We start from the raw sequence: 21,165 nt of genomic DNA on the forward strand, positions 1-21,165 counted from the left end.
TGCATTTTTGTCCCCCGCATTTGTTGTCAGGAGCTCAGGTCCGAGGTAGTGAAGGCGTGACCCAGACCACAAGCGCGGAACATTCGTGCTTGACCTTTTCAACCTAGCCAGGGTTGAGGAAACTCTGGGGAGAAGCAATCCTTCTTCTCTTTATAAGGAACCCGTCAGCCATTTTATGCGGGACCCAGGAGAGCAGCTTCCCCGTTTGTCGGCTCGGGCCGTCGTGGGAACGTGTATGGAGGACAGAGGAATGTGCCTCCTTTCCCTCCTAAGGTCACTTCCATGGAAATTCTGAGTCTTCACCTTATTTTGCTGAGTCTGCAGGGCTCTGGGCACTTCTGGGAATTTCTTTTCTAGATCTTTAATCCAGTTTGGTCTGGTTTCTCCTGACTTGCTCAGGAATGGGGAGTAAGTGACTGGATTCTGACCGAGGCACAGGAGCCCCTGACGTGTTCTCCCGTCCTCCCAGAGCCCCGGGGACTGGGGACAGCTCTCTGTGCCCTGCCCTCCCTTCCCCCGACCTGTGCTCTTTGCTACCGTAAAACTCGGGGTGAGGGGCGAGGAGCCAGCGTGAATGAAATGATACACCGGTCTGTTTCTGAAGTCCCTTATCACTGCCCCTGGCCAGGCCTGGGCTCATCACCCCTTGAATTTCCTTCCTGCCTGTCCCCTGCTGCTGCTGGTCCAGTGGCCTCGCTGTTGTCCAGTTCAGTGAGCGGCTCCGGGTCCCCTCCCCGGGCCTCGCCACAGCCCGTGACATCGTCATCACTGGGTGCCGTCGTTTCAGTGGTCTCCCTCCATTTCCTCTTGGTGGAGTCCTGTCGTGGCCTGTCACACTGCCCCTGGATTCTCGGCGAGAGGTCCTACGCAGCCACGGTCTCTAGGGCGTCTCGTCCCGCCTGGGGCTGCATCTCCGTCCTTGTGCCGTGCTCCCAGAGCTGGGCACGGTCCTCCCTCCCACCCCCGGCATCATGTGCTGCCAGGCCTTTTGACTGTGTTCCTCCTCGCAGACGCTTCAAATTCGGCGCGTCTGAAACCAGCTCTTCCCTCCCTCCCAAATCTGTGCCTGACCCGGGCTCCCGAGTCCACTGGCTCACACACCTGTCCGCCCAGCTGCCCTTGACTGCCCTGACTGCTCAGAGCCCTCGCCCTGAAGGCCACCAGGCGCCAGGTCCCGCCTCTTCTGGCCGCTCGGTGTCACTCAAATCCCATGCCGCTCTTTCCCGCCGTGGCAGGGATGTCCTTTTCTGGGCCATGTCTGCTCCCCCTTCTCCTCCACACTGCAGACGTGCTGGTCTTTCTGAAATGCAAGCCTTGGGGCACCGCCGTCCTGCGTGAAGGGGGTGCTGTTGACGGGGCACGCAGTCTCTGGTCCCGTCTCTGTCCCCTTCTCCCCGTACTTTGGCTCTGCTAAACGTACGTCCCGTCTCCCAGAAGGACGAGGATCTCTTACGTCCAGGCGCTCGTACTCTGTCTTCTGCTGGGGTCCCTCCTTTCTGCTGTCGGCTGGCCTCTCGTCCCAGCCTTGTTAACAGTTTGGCACAGGCTCACCTCCTGCAGGCCTCCTCTGACCCCCGGGCCAGGTCGGGGCTCCTGCTCGGTGCTCACAGCGCCTGTGCTTGTCTCCAGGTGTCACTCATCACCACCCCTCACCCAGCACATCTGTATCGGCTGCCCAGCCCGGCACCGTCTGGGCACCAAAAGTACCTCAGGAAGTAGAACACGGCTCCTGCCCCCTCACGTTCTAGTGAAGGGAGACCCACAAGCAGGTCCGTGTGTGTGTGTGCAATTTAGCAGGCGGCGAGTGTCCTGAGGAATGAGACGACAGAGTAAAGAGAAGTGGCCCCAAGTGGGTGCTGTCTTCTGTAAGACAGTCCGGGAAGGCATCCTGGGTGAGGCAGCAGAACCCAGGGCAGAGCAGGGGAGCCAGCCACGGGCTGTCTGGGCACGAGCTGGGTGGGGCCTGTTCCAGGATGAGCCAGGGTCTGCCGGGGCCTCACGGGGAGGAGGAGGGAGAGCGCAGGGAGGACAGAGGTTGGACCAGGTGGCAGAGGGCTTTGGGCCCCTCGGTGAAGGTGAAACTGGTTTCCTCCGGGAGGGAGGCCCAGTTTGGTGTCACCGTCAGGGTGAATGGGGCGCCCGTAGGAAGCGGGGAGCGCTGCTGGGGGCTCGAAGGGCCCGCTAGAGATCAGGACACATGGAAAGGCGCCGTCCCCTGGTGGCGTGGGGCGTGTCTCCCACCTCACTCAGCCTCGCCCCTCCTGGAATCAAAGCCCTGGAAGCCACGCCCTGCTGGGGCTTTGGGCTTGGGGTTCGCTTGGGTTCCTGGGCCTTGTTTGAAATTGGAAGTGGCAGGTTTTCAGAGTATCCACACAAGACTGTCACCAAGCCAGATGTTCCCGGCATGTAGCCCCCAGCGCAGAGCTCTGCCCCTGCTCGTGGCCAGATCTTGGTGTGGTTTCCAGCCCAGGGGGCTCGTCGCCGGGAAGGGGCGCGGAAGAAAACAGCTGTGTGTCTGTGTTTCTGCAGGTGTTTTCCGCATCTCTCTGGGGTGGGATGTTGGTGCCCATTGGCGATAAGCCCTCAAGCATTGCCGACAGGTAAGGAGTAATGAGCGAGGGGGTGTCTTGCACCTGCTTTCCTTTGGCTCTTTTCGGTTGGTTTCTTAGAAGTTCTTTTAGAGAACCTTAACCGTTTGGGAGAGGGAATATTTTAAATTTTATTTCAGTTTTTATGTTTAAGCTGACTTCAAAATATCCAACATACCTCATGCTGAATAGGTTTTGCTTTTTTGATGGGGAGGGAGTTAACTTACTTCATAGTATTAAAAATCTTATATTCCCTTCTGAGCATGAGAGAATATAGTTCACATGCATTGCAGAAACATAAAAATAGACATTTAAGGAAGTAAAAAAAAAATCCTGCTCGGTGATCAACAGAGTTAACATTTGGAATTATTTCCTTCCAGTCTGTTATTTGTGGACGTGTGCTTGTGTGTGTGTGTGTGTGTGTGTGTATGTGTGTGTGTGTGCGTGTGTGTGCGTGTGTTCACGTGCACATTATGTTGTCAACATACTATAATTTGCATACGCTTTTGTGGTCTCTCTGCTTTTAATTGTTTCACATTTTGTTTTAAAGATTTTATTTATTTATTTTTTTAATGTTTATCTTTGAGAGAGATGGAGAGACAGAGCATGAATGGGGGGAGGGCAGGGAGAGAGGGAGACGCAGAATCTGAAGCAGGCTCCAGGCTCCGAGCTGCCAGCACCTGGTTCCAACCCATGAACCATGAGATCATGACCTGAGCCGAAGTCGGACACTTAGCCGACTGAGCCACCCAGGTGCCCCTTAAAGATTTTAGTTTTGGGGCCCCTGGGTAGCCCAGTCGGTTGGGCGACCGACTTCGGCTCAGGTCATGATCTCATGGTCTGTGGGTTCCAGCCCCACGTCGAGCTCCATGCTGACAGCTCAGAGCCTGTAGCCTGCTTCCGATTCTGTGTTTCCCTCTCTCTTCTCCTACCCACCCCCCTTGTGTTCTTTCTACCAAAAATAAGCAAACGTTAAAAAAAAAAAAAAAAAGACTTTCGTTTTAAGTAATGCCTATACCCAACATGGGGCTCGAACTTACAACCCCAAGATCAAAAGTTGCATACTCCACTGACTGAGCCAAAACAGGTGCCCCTGTGTTCTCCCTGCTTTTTAAAAAGTTTTAAAGAAATTGTGGAGTAAACCATTCACCAAGTCATGAGAAATTGTTCGAAAGCTACATTTTAATTTTTCACTGTTTGCATCTAAAGAACCCTGTGAAGAATATGATTTTTTGTTTTATTTTTGAACAAAATGAAGTTTTGTTTTATTTTTGTTTTATTACTTTTTTAAATGTGTACTTATTTTTGAGAGAGAGAGAGAGGGCAGGCAGCGGAGGGGCAGAGAGCTAGACAGACACAGAATCCTAAGCAGGCTCCGGACTCTGAGCTGTCAGCACAGAGCCCGACACGGGGCTCGAACCTACGAACTATGAGATCATGACCTGACCCGAAGTCGGACAGTTAACCAACTGCACCCCCTAGGTGCCCCGAGAGTAACAATAATTCTATTTTGATCTGTTTTCTTTTAGTATTATTTTTCGCTTTCTGTAAGTTGGGATTGTACTATTGTATAATTTTTATCTTGCCTTTTAAAAACTTAATGTCACACTGAGCACATAGGAGGTGGTTTTGAAACAGAGCTGTGACGTAATGAATTCTTATAGACAGTAGATAATTTCTTTGCAACGGACAGTCCACACTGTCCCTCGTCTCTATAGAGACGGTCTATAGACCTCTATAGAGAGGTCTTTATTTGTGCCTCCTATCTCACTTATATCCCCCAGAAGTTTGAGGTGTTGGTTTAGATTTTTATGAAATGCCCCAGTACTCCTGTGCGTCTTCCCAGTCCTTCAAAGTTTTGCCATGTGACAGTGTCGCTGATAATGCAGTAGCAGACGTGAGCCTCACTCAAGTGTTTTCTGCATTTCATTGTAGCTTGTAGGTTTTCCCCTGGTGACTTTCTTGTGCCATCTGCCATTCTTTTTTTTTTTTTTTTTTTTTTTAATTTTTTATTTTAACATTTATTTATTTTTGAGACAGAGAGAGACAGGGCATGAGCAGGGGAGGGTCAGAGAGAGGGAGACACAGAATCCGAAACAGGCTCCAGGCTCTGAGCTGTCACCCCAGAGCCCGACGCAGGGCTCGAACTCACGGACCGCGAGATCATGACCTGAGCCGAGGTCGGATGCTTAACCGACTGAGCCACCCAGGCGCCCCTCGTGACATCTGCCCTTCTGCTCTAGGTTTTACCTCGGAGGACCGACCAGTGTGCGTGGGTTCAGCATGCACAGCGTGGGGCCACAGAGCGAAGGTCAGTCTCTGCTCACGGTACTGCCGCGCCGAAATTAGGGTCACGTCGCATTTTTGAAAGCGCGCGCGCCAGACCCTTGAACAAAGCGGGCCACCCCCCTCCCCCACGCAGGTGATCTGAGCATAATTTTGGACTTCCCGAAGACTCCACGACGAATGGCCTACCGGAGGCCTCACTGGTAACAGTCAGTCGTCACTTACTCTGTAGGTCGTGTGTCTCATGTACTCTATCCTCACACTAAAGGAAGCTGCAGAAAAGAGAGGGCTGTGAAGGAAATCGTGAGGAGGAGGAAACGCTTTTACAAAACTGTACCTAGCGAACATTTGTGTGTAAGTGCACTGGCACGGCCCGCAGCGTGTCGTTCAGGGGTCAGCTCTGTTCCGGTTCCCACAGCATCACACGTCTGTTTCCCCACGGCGCAATTCACACCTAACACGGCGCGTATCCCACGGCAGGCACGGGCAGGTGATTGTTGAGGGAACTGCAGAAAAATGAGAAAATCTAAGGAAAAACGCTCCGCGCCGACCCGTGGTCCCGCTCCCCAGCGATGATACGCGTGAGCGTTCGTCGTCTGAACAAGCACCCCTTCGCGCCGGTGTTCTGGTCCGTCCACCCGCTGCGTTCCAACCTGCTCCCCCCACCGCCCTCAGGAGCGCGTACGAGGAAGAGTTTTACGGGAACGAGCACCGCGTCGTTTTTAATAACCTTCGTCTTTTTTTGGTTCGTCTTACGAAACATACTGTAACTTTTCTAAATGAGTAGATTTTGTTTTTGGGAGCAGTTTGAGGTTCACAGAAAAGTTGGGCAGAAGGTACAGAGAGTTTCCACGTCCGTCCCCTCGCGTCCTCGATGGTCGGCATCTCGCGTTAGTTTTCAAGTCATCTCCGCGTCCAACGTGGGGCTTGAACTCACAACCCCGAGGTCGAGTTGCCGTCGTAAGGCAGTACTGACGCATTCTCACTAAATCCCCCGTCCGCATTCGGGCTCCCGCTGTGTGCTGTGGCGTTCCTTGGGTTCTGGCACGCAGCCACCGTTACGGCGCCCTCCAGGGTTCCACCCTCCCCCGCCCCATGCCTGACAACCCCCGAGCCGCCTCCTGCCTCCACGGTTCGGCCTTTTCCAGAGGCTCGCGTAGTTGGAATCCTACAGTACGCGCCCCTTTCACACCGGCCTCCCCGAGGTTCCTCCGGGTCTCTTACGGCGCGTTTGCTTGTGGCCTTCTACTGCCGGGCGGCGTTCCTTGCGTGTGTGCGCCGTCTCCGTTCGCGGGCAGGTTTTGTCTGGACATAAAACCACAGCCTTCGACTGACCTGGGGAAATAGCAGTTCAGGCGGTTGCTGGGTCGGAGGAGAAAAGTGTGTTGCCTTCGTACGAGATTGCCAGACCGTCTTCCAAGATGGCGGCACGGCGTTTGCACTCCCGCGAGCGGTGAGTCGGGGAGACAAAACTCTGGTCGGTTTTCACGGCCGCGCATCTCATCCTGTTGCCATACTCTCATCTGCCCAGACCACATCCCAAGCGTTGGACATTCAGGCCTTCTTTTTCCGCGCGATTAGGAAACAGTGTATCCGTGAATAAGCTGAGTTTCTGTGCTCCTGTCTAAGTTTTACTCTATGATGTGAAGTTGTAGGTGTGGAATTGCTAGGTCGAGGATTTTGAATGTTTTAAAGCTTTGCGTTGCTCTCTGGAAAGCCTGTTTCAGCCATACTTGTGCCGCAGCGTGTGAGAATTCCTGTTTTCTAGAACCCTCTCCGACATTGACACTCTATCCGAGGTATTTCCGCACGTTACTAAAAACTTGAAAAACATGATTTAAACGGATGTGTGCTATTCCGTTACAAAGTATTGGGCCCTGATTTTCCGAACTGTTCTTTTAGTATCTTTGTTGTCTCTGTTCTGTAGTGTGACAAATAATGGCTGCCCTGTGCATAAATTTTTGAACAGAGTATACATTTCTTGTCACTTGTTTTTAGAGTAGTTTGTTAGCGTGTCATTTTTTTAAAGAGAAGTAACACATCAGGGGTAGTGTTATCCTTTTCATTACAAGGAAGTATTATATAGTGACTCTAGGGGAGTTTAGGAGTTTATCATGTGCCTGAAAATTGAAACACAATCACAGTCCACATGGTTCCCAATCAGCTCGGCCCTTGGGAAGAGTCTGTGGGCAGGAACGAAAATTGTATAACTTTCAGTGAAAGTAGTTTGATATTTCATAGTCCGTATCAAGAGCCTAAAATGTGCGAGGACTGTTAATAACAGCTCCAGACTGAGAACTAGAAACCAAATGCCCGTCGACCCTAGAGTGGGCGAGCAATAGCGGTATCTTCACCCCGTGGACCACGACCCAGCGAGGAGGCTGAGTGAGCAAGAGCCCCTGGCCGAATACGCAAGAATGAGCCTCAGAGGTGTGCAAAATCAGCAACAGCAAAGCCAGGCCCAGGGGAGGCGTCAGATGGGATTCGACCCACGTAAAGTTTAGAGACAGGCTGGAGCGATCTGTGCCTCGGACGGCAGGGGAGTGGTCGGCGAGGAGAGCGGAGCCTTCTGAGGGCTGCACACGCCTGTTTCTCAGTCAGGGTGTGTTCCCCGTGGGGAAACTGACCGAGCTGTGTGCTTAGGACGTGCGTACTTTGCTGTGCGCATACTATACTGCAAGACAAGGGTTTAAACGTGCGCGCGGGTTAGTGTCCACCTGTGTCCAGAAATTAGACACCAGTATGACGGTAGACGGGAATAGATAGGTAAGTGTGGTACACAAGTGATTCTTCAGGCATTGAAATCACGTTTCCAACTATTAAGCCAGCTTTTTAAAAGCAGGACTAAACTATACGTGTATGTATGTGATGACTCACATTTCATTTTCTGAAGGACTCATCACATTTCACTGGGTGAAAGACACCAGCACGTTAGCTGATTGAGTGTTTTAATAGTAGAGATGAAAAGACAGGGGCACCCGGGTGGCTCAGTCGGTTGAGCGTCCGACTTCGGCTCAGGTCGTGATCTTGCGGTTTGTGAGTTCGAGCCCCGCGTCTGGCTCACTGCTGTCAGCTTGCCAGTCAGTGCAGAGTCTGCTTCTATCCTCTGTCCCCCCCACCTCTGCCCCTCCCCTGCTTACGTTCTCTCAAAAATAAATAAGCATTAGAAAAAAGAAATTAAAAGACATTTCCCCTTGTCTCTACTTCCCTAGACTTACCAGATCTTCTGCAATGAGTGTGTTACTTTTATGACCAGAATGAAATAGGTTGTTTAAAAGGTGGGCAGTGACTGGGAACTGGCGAACAAACACAGCTGACCTCCTGTTACTGGTCATTTTTGTTCCCTCTGGAAGGTCGGTACTAGACCAGGGACTGAGGAGATGGCTGGTTTTTGGATGAACAAGCAGGTTGTTCCTTGAGGTTGATCTTGGAGACACCACAGTTTTCTTTTTCATGATTCCGTCATTTTGTATTAAAGAGTACTGAGCAAGACGCTCTACAAATGGTGTCTTGCAACAAAGTATAAACATTCAGGGTTATTTTTGTTTTCTTGTTGCTTTAACATCATAGTCGTTTATAGTTAGAAAGGACTGGATGGGAGCATTTTTTAGAAATAATACATTTATGTCTCAGTGGATAGCCTTCAATTTTGGCAAAAGTAACCTCGGTCAAAAAGAAGCAAGCAAACCGTAGGCAGCTACGAACCGTCAGCCATGGGCCCCTGCCCTGCGCATGTGGAGCTGGGGCTGCTGCTTCCCCACACAGCGGGCCGTGGGCGTGCTGGGCCTTCTGATGACGAGCACGGACGGCCGTTTCCCGACACTGCAGACCCCGTCCTGCGTGCTGGCCCGTGTTGTGCTCTTGAACTTGTGGCAGAGGAATCCACTTCCTTTGCCGGGCGGCCGCGATCCGGTAACCTAGCAGTCGTGGAAAAGGCGATTTCCATGAGCTCTCTCGCCTTATCCCAAGTACTCTACAGATAGGATGCATTTCTCATGTCATCCTTTTCTAAACGACACTAGCATCGTTCTTCCAGTTTAAGCTTATAAAATAAACCAGGTGAGAAAGAAATGTACCAGGTGAGGCCAGCATGGAGCCCCTGGATGGCTCAGCGAGTTGAGCGTCCCGACTCCTGATTTCGGCTCGGGCCGTGGTCTCACGGTTTGTGGGATCAAGCCCCGCGTCAGGCTCTGCGCCGACAGGTGCCGGCAGGGAGGCTGCTTGGGATTCCCGCTCTCCCTCCCTCTCCCTCCCTCTCTGCCCCTCCCCCGCCCTCGAGCGCACTCACTCTCTCAAAGTAAAGAAATAAACTTTAAAAAGAGGAAAATAAAAGAAACAAAGTGAGGTGGCCAGCACGGGGACTTGGCGAGCTTGCGCAGTGTGTGGCCTGCACCCACACACACCCACACCCACACACACACACACCCCTCGCTCGTACAGCTTGTGGGGCTTCAGTGTGATTCTGCACGCGTGAGCCTTTGTTTCTTCTGCACCTGTTCCTTGACTAGGAGACTACCTGGGCGGAGAAGCGTACTGGGCCGGCGGCCTGCACCTGTACACCCCCTTGCCTTTCCGGCCAGGCCAGGGCGGCTTCGGAGAACTCTTCCGAACACACTTCTTCCTCAACGCGGGGAATCTCTGCAATCTCAACTACGGTAAGGCCTGGGGGGCTCGCAGACCGCCGCGGCACCGTGGCCTCTGGGTTAGATTTCGTCGTCTTTACGTTTAGAGACAGGCTTGCCTGACAAAAACTCCTTACGACGCCTGACGCGGTGCTCAGAATAAAACTGGTGAATGGAGCACAGGTGAAAAACCGTCATCAGATGCTGTCCTGCAAGAATCTGCTTACACATTCCCTCAGCAGACATTTCTGGAGCACCTGCTCTGTGCTGGTCATTACGGCCACAGAGCTGAGCTGGGTTTGCTTCCTCCTCACGGGGCTCGGGGCGGAGGAGACTGAGGGCCAACGCGTCCGGTCAGGGGGCCGTGAAGAGGTGTCTGGAGAGCTCCCTGGAAGACGAGGCCCTCAGACGGAGGCGTGGAGCAGGAGTGGTGCTGGTGGTCGGGTGCTGGGGAAATGCCCTTTCAGGCCAAGGGGACAGTATGTGCTGGGCCCGGAGAACTGCTTCCGGGGCAGTGAGAGGAAGTATGCTCCCAAGCCCTCTCTTGATTTCAGTCCTAGACCCACTTCATGTGTTCTCCTTGAATAGCTAGGCCACATGGCAAGGAAGAGAGCCAGGGCCTGTCTGAGGACAGCTCACGTGAGGTCACATCCTCTTTCCTCTTTCCTCTTTCCAGGGGAGGGCCCCAAGGCTCACATTCGTAAGCTGGCTGAGTGCATCCGCTGGTCCTACGGTGCCGGGATCGTCCTCCGGCTCGGCAACATCGCCCGGCTGGAACTTAATTATTGTGTCCCCATGGGCGTGCAGAAGGGGGACAGGTAAGTGCTCAGAGTTCTTCCCCGCGGTTACGTTGTTGTACCGGCTAGTAATCTTGTTTTGGTTTGCACCTGGTTAATCACTTTGTCCGTGGCCTTTAAGAGTCAAGATTTTTAGTAGAAAATTGCTGAATAGCTAGCAAAACAATGAAAATAGGGGCGCCTGGGGGCTCAGTCGGTTGGGCGTCTGACTTCGGCTCAGGTCACGATCTCGCGGTTCAGGAGTTCGAGCCCCGCGTCGGGCCGTGTGCTGACAGCTCGGAGCCTGGAGCCTGTTTCAGATTCTGTGTCTCTCTCTCTGCTGTCCCCTGCTCATGCTCGCTCTCTCTCTTTCTTTCTCTGTCTCTCAAAAATAAATAGACTTTAAAAAATTAAAAAAAAAAAAGAATGAAAAAATATTTTTCTCCATGGTGTTTTCCTCCATCCAGTGTGGAGGACAAATGTGACGTGTTCCCATCCCCCTCCTCACCCTGTTTGCACTCACTGTTACCAAATAATGAGGGCTCCTCCGTGGGTCCGGGTCTGGCTGGCGGAGTTGATGAGGCCTTATTGATCCTGCTTGTTAAAAATGATGGAATGAGGTATTTCTGGTGCGTGACTTTGCAGGCCAGGAACTCAGCACCGGAATGGACAAGGCTTTGCTCCTGGCCACAGGGGACTCGTTCTCCAGAGCCTTCTCTTGGGAGCAGAGGAACCCGCCATCTTGGCCTTTCTCCACCAGCCCCCTTACTAAGCAAGATTTGTTCAATATTACGTGGTTGCATGTGGCCTGAGGTCATTTATGGTTATACAAATCAATTCCATTTCTCGGTTTGTGTGGTATCCACTATATACGTTGTAAGAAGTCCAGAAGTATTGTCCTGGTCTGCGTTACATCAGGCTGCTTCGACAGAATGTCACAGGCGGTAGGGCTTAAACAGCAGACACTTACGTCTTGCGCTTCTGGAGGCTGGGAAGCCCAAGAGCAGGGTACTGGCCAGTTCCGTTCCCGGTGAGAGCCCTCTTCCTGGCCAGTAGACGGACGCCTTCTTTCTGTGTCCTCACATGGCAGAGCACACCAGCCCTGTGGGGCCTCTTCTTATACAGACACTAATCCCACTGTGGGGACCCCTCCTTCATGACCTCATCTAAACCCAGGTACCCCCCAAAGACCTTCCCTCCAGATACCATCTCATGGTTAGGGCTTTAACATAGGAACTTGGGGGGGGACATAAACATTCTGCCCGTAACGGTGTTTATACTGTCACTTGTCATTTTCATGTTTATACTTCAGTACCGTAGGCTGTATTTTTCTCTTCTCTGTGTTCTTTCTGCACTTACGTGGCCACCGAGTGGCGGTGCTGTCTGAGTCATAGCCCGAGTCTCAAGCGTGACGTTGGAGATTGTCCTGACTTAAGGAAAGACTACTGGCTTTCCTCCCACTGTCTTCTACTTCGACGTGGTCGGTGGTGGTGCTTTCTAGAGGGTAGCCACGTCGCCAGGTTTTGAGAAAGGACTCCTTCTCAGGGCGCCTGGGCCGCTCAGCTGGTTTGAGCGTCCCGAGTTTTGACCTCAGCTCAGGTCTCAATCTTCTGGTTCGTGAGATCGAGCCCCGCATCGGGCTCTGTGCTGACAGTACAGAGCCTGCTTGGGATTCTCTCCTCTCTTTCTGTCTCTGCCCCTCCCCCGTTCACATGCGCGTGCATGTGCTCTCAAAATAAATTACAAAACAAAACAAAACATACAAAAAGAAAGTACTAGCTGTTAGGTGCAGTTCAGGATCTGTCGTCCGGGTCCCGTATAGTTATCTGCTCCTCAGGCTCTAACAGGGAGGCTGATTCTGGCTGCAGGGCCGCCCTGGCTCCCAGTGACGTTAGCGCCCTTCCTTCCGGTGCCCCCCGCAGACAGCAGCCGCCCAGATGACTCACCTCCACCCTGTGTTTGTGCGGGAGCCCCGCTGTCCAGGCTCGGTGGTTCTGTGGCTGTGTGACCCAGGGTGAGGGACTTAGCCTCTCTGGTCTCAGTTTTCCTGCCCAGAGAATGGGCGCTGGTGACCTTGCCCGGATGAATGAATGTGCGGGAGGCACTTGGAGCAGTGCTCAGCGTGCTGTGAGTAAATGCTGGTTATCGCTCACGTTGGGCCTCGTGGACTCGCTGTGGCCCTTTGCACGCAGGAAGCAAAGCCGTGTTCCCTTCAGAGACATCTTCCCTCCGCCTACGCACTGGCCGCCCCCTGGCCGTGTCTGAGGTGCTGCAGATGGGATTTGGTTTCCCGATTTCAGAGATGATGAAATGTGAAAACGGGAATTTTTCTCCTAGAGCAAGGTTTTCACATTCGGTAACTTTGTAGCAGCTTCCATACCTTTACAGGGTCGGGTAAATGAGCCCAGTCTTACAGGCTGCTTTCTGCAAAGCCTTCTTCCCGCCACAGGTGCGAATGTGGGGCTCCCTGGCTTAACCACCAGGTGCTAACTGGGAGCACCAGCCGTGCAGGTGTCGAGGCCACGCCAACACCAGGATGAGGTCAGATGTGGAGTGTGCGCTTCTCAAAGTGGCCCTGACACTGCATCCCTGACGCGCTCTCTTGGTGTGGCTGTTGCTTGCGGACCGGCCGCGCCGAGGGAGACCCACTCTGTGTCTTCCGAGAGCCACGAGAACGTTTGCGGAGGGAAGGCGATCATTCGTATTTATTGAACGCTTACCTCGCACGAGATGCCGCGCGAAGCCCCTGGTCTTGTTATAGAAGCCTCTCGACAGCTCTGTGCGGAGGAGGGTGTTAGCCCTGCTGACAGGTGAGGACGGCCAGCCTCGGCGGGGCCAGCGGTGGGTCCGCGGCAGAAGCGGGGGCCAGAACTTGTGTCTTTTCCTCTGCACCAAAACCACGTGAGCACGGACCGCCCCCCACCCCCCCAGTCCTCTGAGAGACCAGGTGTGGTCTCATCCCCACACTGGCTTTTCTGCACCTCGAGTATTTTTTTTTAATGTTTGTTTATTTTTGAGAGAGAGGGAGAGAGAGAGCGCAAGCAGGGGAGGGGCAGAGAGAGAGGGAGACAGGATCCAAAGCAGGCTCCAGCCTCTGACCTGTCAGCACAGAGCCCAACGCCGGGCTCGAACCCACGAACCGTGAGATGATGACCTGAACCGAAGTTGGACGCTTAGCCGACTGAACCACCCAGGCGCCCCTCTGCACCTCGTGTACTAATCACGGAAAGAGAAAAATTACCTCTTCTTCACTCGTCTTCTTGGAAGATCTCCTTATTCCAACTCAAATTCTGTAGTTTCTCATTTCAGAGATTATATAGCTTGTTTCCATGACACTCAGTGTGTATTAATTGTGCTAATGTTAGTGTGAATTATGTAAGTGCGTACGTTCTAACTGCTTTGTATTAGAAAGAAGTGCACGTGGGCTTTTGGCTGTAGCTACACCATCTGTGTAACCAAGTGACCATCGGCCGCCAAGAACTGACTGCTCCTCTCTCGGCCAGTTTTGAGATGGCAGGAGATGTGTGGCCTCTTGGCGGGCCCTGCCTTGTCTCACCCCGGCCTCCTCGTGACTTGGGACCAGTGCCTGGGGCTGTGGGGCCTCCTGTCCTTCAGCTCAGCTCTCCCGCTGCCGTTCAAGGCCACTGGATGTCGCTGTGCTCCCAGGATCCGTAACCCGGCTCCGGAGCCGCCCCCAGGCTTTCCTCCACTCACAGAATGTTCGCAGAGAATGCTTCCGCTCACCTTTCAGCTTTGCCTCTCTCTGAGTCGGGAAATCTGTTTCAGACACAAATCTCAAGTGTGGTTTCTTCTGGGAGGAAGAGGCATGCTGTGCATATGGTATTTAAAGACCCAAACATAAGGAAATCGCCCTCCCCACGCGGCTCTGCTCTGTGGCCCCCGATGGTGGCTCTGCTCTGTGGCCCCCGATGGTGGCTCTGCTCTGTGGCCCCTGATCGTGGCTCTGCTCTGTGGCCCCCAATCGTGGCAGTCGCAGCAGGTGCTGCAGTGTCCCCTACACAGGCTCAGCCTGGCACCCGGGGACGTGGGACCCGCTTTTACCCCACGTGTGGCTTTGTTGTGACGTTTTATCCAGCTGGGCGTTTTGTGAAGCTTGAGTGATATCGTCACAGTTTAATCTTCGTTTCTGAAGTTAGGCAGTCGCAGGACAGGGATGATGTGTGTGTGTGTGTGTGTGTGTGTGTGTGTGTGTGTGTGTGTGTGAATCACCTGTAGGTTTCCCCCCACTCATCACGCAGACTCTATAATTAGCATTTCAGGCCTTTACACAAACGGAAACGGCTTAGAAACGTTGGCTGCGTTTCATACCGGGGGGGGGGGGGGGGGGGGACTTGGTGACAGGCACACTTGTCTGAGACCTACCCGTGTTCTGTGGCTCCGGTCTCCCTGAGTGCGGCCCCCAGAGACTCGGGGATGAACATGGGGGGGTTCCTGAGACAGACGTGCACCGCGAGGAGGAGGAAGAGGAGGAAGAGGCTCCTCCCACCTGGGGAGGGTGTCCAAGGGCTTCCTGGGGGAGGTGGTTTCCGGGATGAAGCTTTCTGACACGGACAGCTGGGGACTCGCAGGGGAGGGCACTCCAGACCGCAGAGCAGCCCGAGCCCAGGTGTGCAAGCGCGAAGTGCCAGGGGCGCCAGGACTGTCCTCGTGTAGGCGCGGGAGGGAGGTTCGGGCAGCCCTTGGGCCCGGTCGCTCTAGTCTCACATCCTCTCTCTCCTTTTCACTTTGGGCGCACACGCGAGGGCTTCGAGTTGCGGCCCTCGCGTGCCTGGTTCGCCACCACCTTCCCCGTGTCTCGGCTGGCACCTGGTGTTCCCGTGTCCCTGGGGTCTGTGCCTGTCCCCCGGCGTGACCTTCATCGAGACCCCGTGGCGGCCCTCACGGTGCGGAGTTGGAGGCGGGCAGGGTGCAGGCAGGGTCGTCGTCTACGGTGGCACTGGAGGGCACGCGGCCAGGCCCGTTCGCAACCCCGGGGTGGGAAGGGGCCCTGGGGAGATTTGGAGGACCTCCTTCTGAGGTGGACACGCGACGGGAAGGTACGTGTGGCCTCTTGTAACCCTGCGACTCTGTTGTGTTCGTGGGGGGAGGTTTTCTCTGTTGCGCCGGGATGGGCTCCAAACACGGTTCGAGTGAATGAGCCTTTGCTTGTGCCCGAAAGCCGGGGCTTGACGGACTTGTAGCTTATTTTCAGGCGTCTGTCTGAGGAGTGAGTGCAGGCAGGGACGGCTTTCATGGACCCCAGGGTGTAAAATACAAAACAAATCACTTAGGTTCGAGCAGAACTAACTCATAAACGCAGCCCTGGTTGGGGCTGTAGATCTTCGCGTTTCTAAGGACATTGGTGCGGTTTACCGTAGACCACAGGGGCCCCGTCCCTTCTGGCTGGAGCACCCCTGCGAATGCAGTTGGCCCGCGAGCAGGGGTGCCGCAGGGTCCCAGCGATGGCGACGGGCCCGCCTCAAGCCTCTCATGGCTTGGGTGTCCTGTTTCCTCATTCGCAGGTTGAAGAAGAAAAACTTCCTGCTGGTTTTTATATGCCATAAACCCCGAGGTTGGGCAAGGGCACAGGTGTTATGATGATAAAAATGCCAACTTTTCCTCAGAACAGAGGAGCCACCCTCGTTGCCCATCTTCTGGGAATTGTCCGCAACTTGCGAAAACGCCGTGTCCCGCGAATGCGCTGTCAGCAGCCATTTGGGCTCAGAAAACCGTTTTTCCTCGAAGCTTCTGCTTCCTGGCGTTGACGTCCCCGGGCCAGGCCCCTCTGCCCGTGTCCAGCGGGGGTCCAGCCCCTGGGCACGGCCTCCAGGTGGGCAGTGCCGCGGGCCGGCTCGGCTGTGCCCTCCGGACCACGACCAGCCCTGCGCCAGCGTGGGGTCCGCCGCACGGGTGCCGGGTCTCCTCCCCCGGGTGTGGCCGGGCCGCGACCCTGCCTTTGCGCAGACAGGAGGCCCCGTGGCTCGGGCCCTCTGGGCTCAGGCAGCATGGCCCGCAGGTGCCCTTGTGTCTGGGCACGGGGTCCTGCTCTCCTCCTGCTGAGACTGGGGCCTCGCGCATCCTGTCGCTTATCTGAAAATGGGCCCCGCGGTCTGCCGGCTGCACGTGGAGTAAAACCCACGGAATAAAACCTGTGGAGTGTCAGCCGGTCGTCAGCATTGTCGCCAGGGCGGCTCCTTTGCCCCCGTCCTTTTCCTGGGTCAGGAGCAGGTTCTCCCTGTGGGGCTGGGACGCTGCCGCGGCCGTTGGCCCCCGGAATCCTTCTAGAGCCCGGGCGGCCCAAATCCCGCCGGCTTCCCCTCCCCCTCATTTCTCCTGCACCGTCTCCCTCCGCCAGCCTCCCCCCTCTGCCTCCTCCTGGCCTCCCCGACCCCACCGAGGGCTGTGTTTGTCCCCGCCTTCCCCAGCCACCTCTGTGGCTTCCAGGCGGGTCACCTCTCTCGTCACCGCTCTGCTCCGCATAGCCTGCCTCTCACAACTCACTGCTTGGCCGGCAGCCTTAGAAGTAAACCCAAAGCTGTTGTTTTTCCCTCAGGGGTTTTCTTATTGCAAACATTTCTCTCCTAGGTCCTTCTTTGCTTTTTGCCTCTTGGGGCAGGACTGGAGGACATGAGAGGCACGAAGGAGGGATCTGTGCCCGCTCATCTTAACCATTTGTTTGTCCTCCAAAGGCTGGCTCTTAAGCCAGCAGAGGAGGAAGCCGCAGGGCTGGGGGGTGGGGCCCCCAGGAGAGGGGCCGGTCCGCCGATGGTTCTGGAAGGCCGGGGCCCGTTTGTGGTCTCATGATGCCGGGGGCGTGAGCAGAGCAGCCACGGTGTTGACTTTCTGCCCTTTGCTTTTTTAGGATTTGCGACGGTGTGCAGTTTGGTGCCGGGATCAGGTTCCTGTAAGCTGACCACGTCCTCTAGACCCCGCAGGAGAAGCCCTGGGACTCGGTGGCAGTGAGTCACTTTCCAAGCAGACGTGTCGAGCCACTCTGCCATCCTTGTGGGAAAGCACATCAATAAATTTTAAAGACGAACACTCAGCGGCATCGTGGACGTGATTTGCTTTCCCAACCTCTGTGTCCCACGCTGGCTTTTCCCAAGGACCACGTGGAGGGGACGGGGCGTTTAAAATGGCCACGTGTTCTTCCACGGGGACCGCCCCCACGGAAGGTCCCGTCAGACAGCCTCCCGACTGCTTTCCCTCGAAGGCTCCCGGAGCCTCTGTGTCTGGTTCCCTTATACCGGAAAGTACTGGGCAGAGCCCCAGGGACGCCCGGGCTGCTGGCGGAGGGCGTGTGGGTGGGGTGCGGGCGATGCCGAGGGGGGACCCTCTGGTGGCCGCTGCAGTCACAGTTCTGGGTGTCGGAGCTCTTTAAGTGCATGTGGGTGGCGTGGAAGAATCACGTGTAACGCTAGGGACACTGAGGCAGAGGGGAAAAATGTGTTCTTTGGGGTAATAGTGTTAATAAGACAAGTCTACCAGCTCCCGGAGCTGCTCTAACGAGTTACCGCAAACACAACACGGTCACTGGAGGTCGGGATTCCTGAATGGGCCTTATGAAACCAGTGTTAGCCTGACTGCGTTCCTTCTGGAGGCTCCAGGGGAGAGTCTGCTTCCTGGCCTTCTGGCCTCCTCGGCTGATGGCCGTGTCCTGCGCTTTCAAAGCTCACCACCCAGCATCTGCCCGTGTCCCTCTGCTGCTTGCCTTCTGGTGCTTTCTCAGACCCTCGTGAGCACGCTGGGCCCCTCTGGACAGCCCGGCTGCTCTCTTCATGTAAGATCAGCCAGCTTGGGTCTGTCTGACCTGAATTCCCCCTGGCCGTGTTCTGGGACAGTCACAGGTTCCCGGGATGAGAACACAGGCATCTTTGGGGGCCCTTATTCTTCTGAACACACCTCGTATCTGTCAAAGTCACATTTCCAGGATATACATAGTTGGTCACGTGAAAAAAAAAGTGTTTTTGAAAGTTAAACCTCTCTGAATTCTCCCTGTGGAAGAAATGTCGGGGCTGGAGACAGTGCCCGGTAGCATTTTACTCTCTCTCGCAGCTGGGGCTGAGTTCCTTCACTTCCAGGCCTCCCTGTGATTTGTTTGTGTCTTTGCCCAGTGAGCTTGGCTGCGGGAGCAGCTTGGGACCACGGCCCTCGAGCCCACCAAGCACAGCGTCCCCTCCCCCCGCCCTGCCATTGCCTGTGTGGCCTACAGGGATGGTGCAGAGAAGATGTAAGAAGCCTAACAGTTGGACCGTTCTGATTAGTTGGGAACATGGGGAAATACACGTTTTCCCCTGAGTTTTATCATTTACAGTCTCCCATTTATGCCTTTGGCAAAATAAGAGGCCCTTGTTATAACACTGCCACGTTCAGACTGCAAATTAAGAACAGAAAGACCCGAGTATTTCTCTCAGACACCGTGACCTTTGAGAATCCGTCTACTACGCCAACGGAGAACTGGAAGGAGAAGTCATTTTTGAAAGGGGACGCGTCTCATCAAGCCCTGCCCGGGTCACTGGCACCGGCTCCTTCATTAAAGCACACCCACGGGGTCCAGCCGCCCCAGTGCGCTCAGGGCGCGTGCCATTTGCCAACGAGTGGCCCGGCGGCCGCTTGGCAAGCAGATGTGAAAACGGCGGCGGGTGGAAATCAGACATCCGCTTGTTCTCAGGCGGAATCGGGTGGGCAGACGAGCCACAGTTCACACCGCGCTCCCCATGGAAGACCAGAAACCAGGCGAGTTTCGTCGTGGAAAGTAGTCTCCCATCACTGCTATTTGAGGGCATCACATGTGAGGGGAAGGAAACCCGAAGAGCTAACCAATCCCTCCGGCCTCCGTGAATCTTCGCATCCTCAGTGTACTCCATTTTTCTGTAAGTCCCTGCGTGTCCGGGGCTGGAAGAGAGCTGGATGTTTGTTTCCTTAACCGCCAGCTCCAGGCTGCGGCGAGTGGGCCACAAAGGCCGCTTCTCTGTTCTGACCGGGACGCCGCCCCGTCCCGCGCCGGGCCGCTCGCTGTCGCTCGTAACGAGGAGACGAAATCAGTGAGCCCGTTCTTCCTGGGAGGCCAGCCCCTCGTGACGGCTGGCGTCCTCTGTCACCGTGGACGTGTGGTCTCTGCACCACTCGGGTGACCTTTCCACGCGGCTTCAGCAGCAGCGTGCTCACCCAGTGGTGCCCGTCACGTCTGCCGGTCCGATGACCCAGCCGGGAGCAAGTGCCACAGTTACCGGAACAGGGGACAGTCCAGTCGGCCACACCGAGACGATCTGCCCCTGGCGTTACCGGGCCACCTTCCCCCCGTGCCGGCTCCTACAGGGGCCCCCTGCCCTCCCCATACGTGCACCTCCCTAAGCTAAGCATCCTCTTTCTTTGTGGATTTCCTTTTTCTTTTTGAAGACCAGATAAACTAACCTTTGGGACCGTTAGATGTGTTCAGGCACACCGTATGGCTAAAGATCTGCAAGGGAGAGAATGCCTCAGTCTAGAGAACCAGAACCAGAGAACTGCATTTTAAGTCAAGTGTTTAAACTCCGGCATCTGCACTCAAAATTCAGATCTCTAGCTTCTCGTGAAAAACTGGGTCTGACGACGAGAAGCCTCCCTTCCGAGAGCAGCAGAGGGCTGGGGCTGGGAGGTGGTGTTCCTGTAGCCTGCGGCTGCCCCGCCGGCTTCTCCTCTGCGCTTCCTGCCTTTGGCCCGTCAGAAGGGGCAGCATGTTTGGGGAGGAGGCAAGTTTCCGGGGGAAACTGTCGGGGTGGAACAGCCCTGGGTCGGGAGCCTGGCTCTCGCCCTGTGGGCTGTTCACCGAATCCCCATCTGGCCTCCGGGCCTTGGGTTGTCTTCTGTCAAGGAGAGGATTTTGGTTTGGCACCTTTCGGCGATGGCTTGCACGGCCCTGGATGGCTGCCTGCCGCCTGTGGGTTTTCCAGGGCTTTCTGCCCCCAAAGAAACGCTGGCTGATGCATAACGCTGTTGACTGTTTCGCCTGGTTTTGAGCATTCGGTACAGGGGGTGAGGAGTCGGCACCTGGTTGGGATTCAGACCGGACGCCATCCCCCGCTCTGCCACTAGCTGGATAAGGCACTTGCGGCACGGGTTAGGACACTCCCAGAAGTCTCTGAGGCTGTCAGTTCCCGTTCCCAAATGGGAGCGTGGCCGATGATCTCCACAGTGTAACCACTTGAAGCTCGCTCCCGGCACCCAGCACGGGAGCCCCGGGAACAGTAAATAGATTCCTTTTTTTTTTTTTTTTTTTTTAATCTTTTTACTGATATAATCAGACGATTGTTAAATATAACAGCAATTCTCAAACGTTTTGGTCTCAGGACCCCTTCACATTGTCAAAAATTGCGGAGAACCCCCCAAAAGCTTTGGTTTATGTGGGTTCATGCTAATCCTTACCGTATGGGGTATGAAGACTCAGAAGTAAAAAAAAAAAAATTTTAATGTTTATTTTTGAGAGAGAGAGCAAGAGAGAGAGACAGAGCATGAGCAAGGGAAGGGCAGAGAGACAGGAAGACAAAACCGGAAGCAGGCTCCAGGCTGTGAGCTGTCAGCACAGAGCCCAGTGCGGGACTCAGACTCATGAACCACGAGATCGTGACCTGAGCCGAAGTCAGACACTCAACCGACTGAGCCACCCAGGCGCCCAAGACCCAGAAAATATGCACATCTTCCAAGTAGTGGCCCAGTCATGATCGTGTAAGATAAAAAGACCACGGTTGTTAATGCCATCACCGATTTCATCAGGAGGATCCTGAAGCTGCCCAAGTTCGTGGGGGCGGGTACAAGTTCCCCCAGAGTCCAGTTTTTGCCCGGAAGCTCACATTTTATCACTGACGGTGAATACTTGTCAGTCGCTTTCCTTGAGGCTCACTTCATTCATTTTCA

The 21,165-nt window shown here is 54.7% G+C and overlaps 1 protein-coding gene across 2 annotated transcripts in view; it reads left to right on the plus strand.

Annotated features, from left to right (window-relative positions):
- Positions 1-17,317, plus strand: part of SAMM50 (SAMM50 sorting and assembly machinery component) — a 34,238-nt gene extending 16,921 nt beyond the window's left edge. The window contains exons 11-15 of one of the 2 annotated variants that reach the window (XM_045466385.1): positions 2,530-2,600; positions 4,832-4,899; positions 9,383-9,529; positions 10,173-10,314; positions 17,135-17,317. In XM_045466385.1, coding sequence (XP_045322341.1) covers positions 2,530-2,600; positions 4,832-4,899; positions 9,383-9,529; positions 10,173-10,314; positions 17,135-17,180 — 474 coding nt within the window. In that variant the 3' untranslated portion in view covers positions 17,181-17,317. The remainder of the gene's footprint in view (positions 1-2,529; positions 2,601-4,831; positions 4,900-9,382; positions 9,530-10,172; positions 10,315-17,134) is intronic. The other variant, XM_045466386.1, reaches the window with a different exon arrangement.
- Positions 17,318-21,165: the final 3,848 nt, after the last annotated feature.

Source organism: Leopardus geoffroyi, chromosome B4 (assembly GCF_018350155.1).
Source record: "Leopardus geoffroyi isolate Oge1 chromosome B4, O.geoffroyi_Oge1_pat1.0, whole genome shotgun sequence".
In the NCBI taxonomy this organism is placed as follows: domain Eukaryota; kingdom Metazoa; phylum Chordata; class Mammalia; order Carnivora; family Felidae; genus Leopardus; species Leopardus geoffroyi.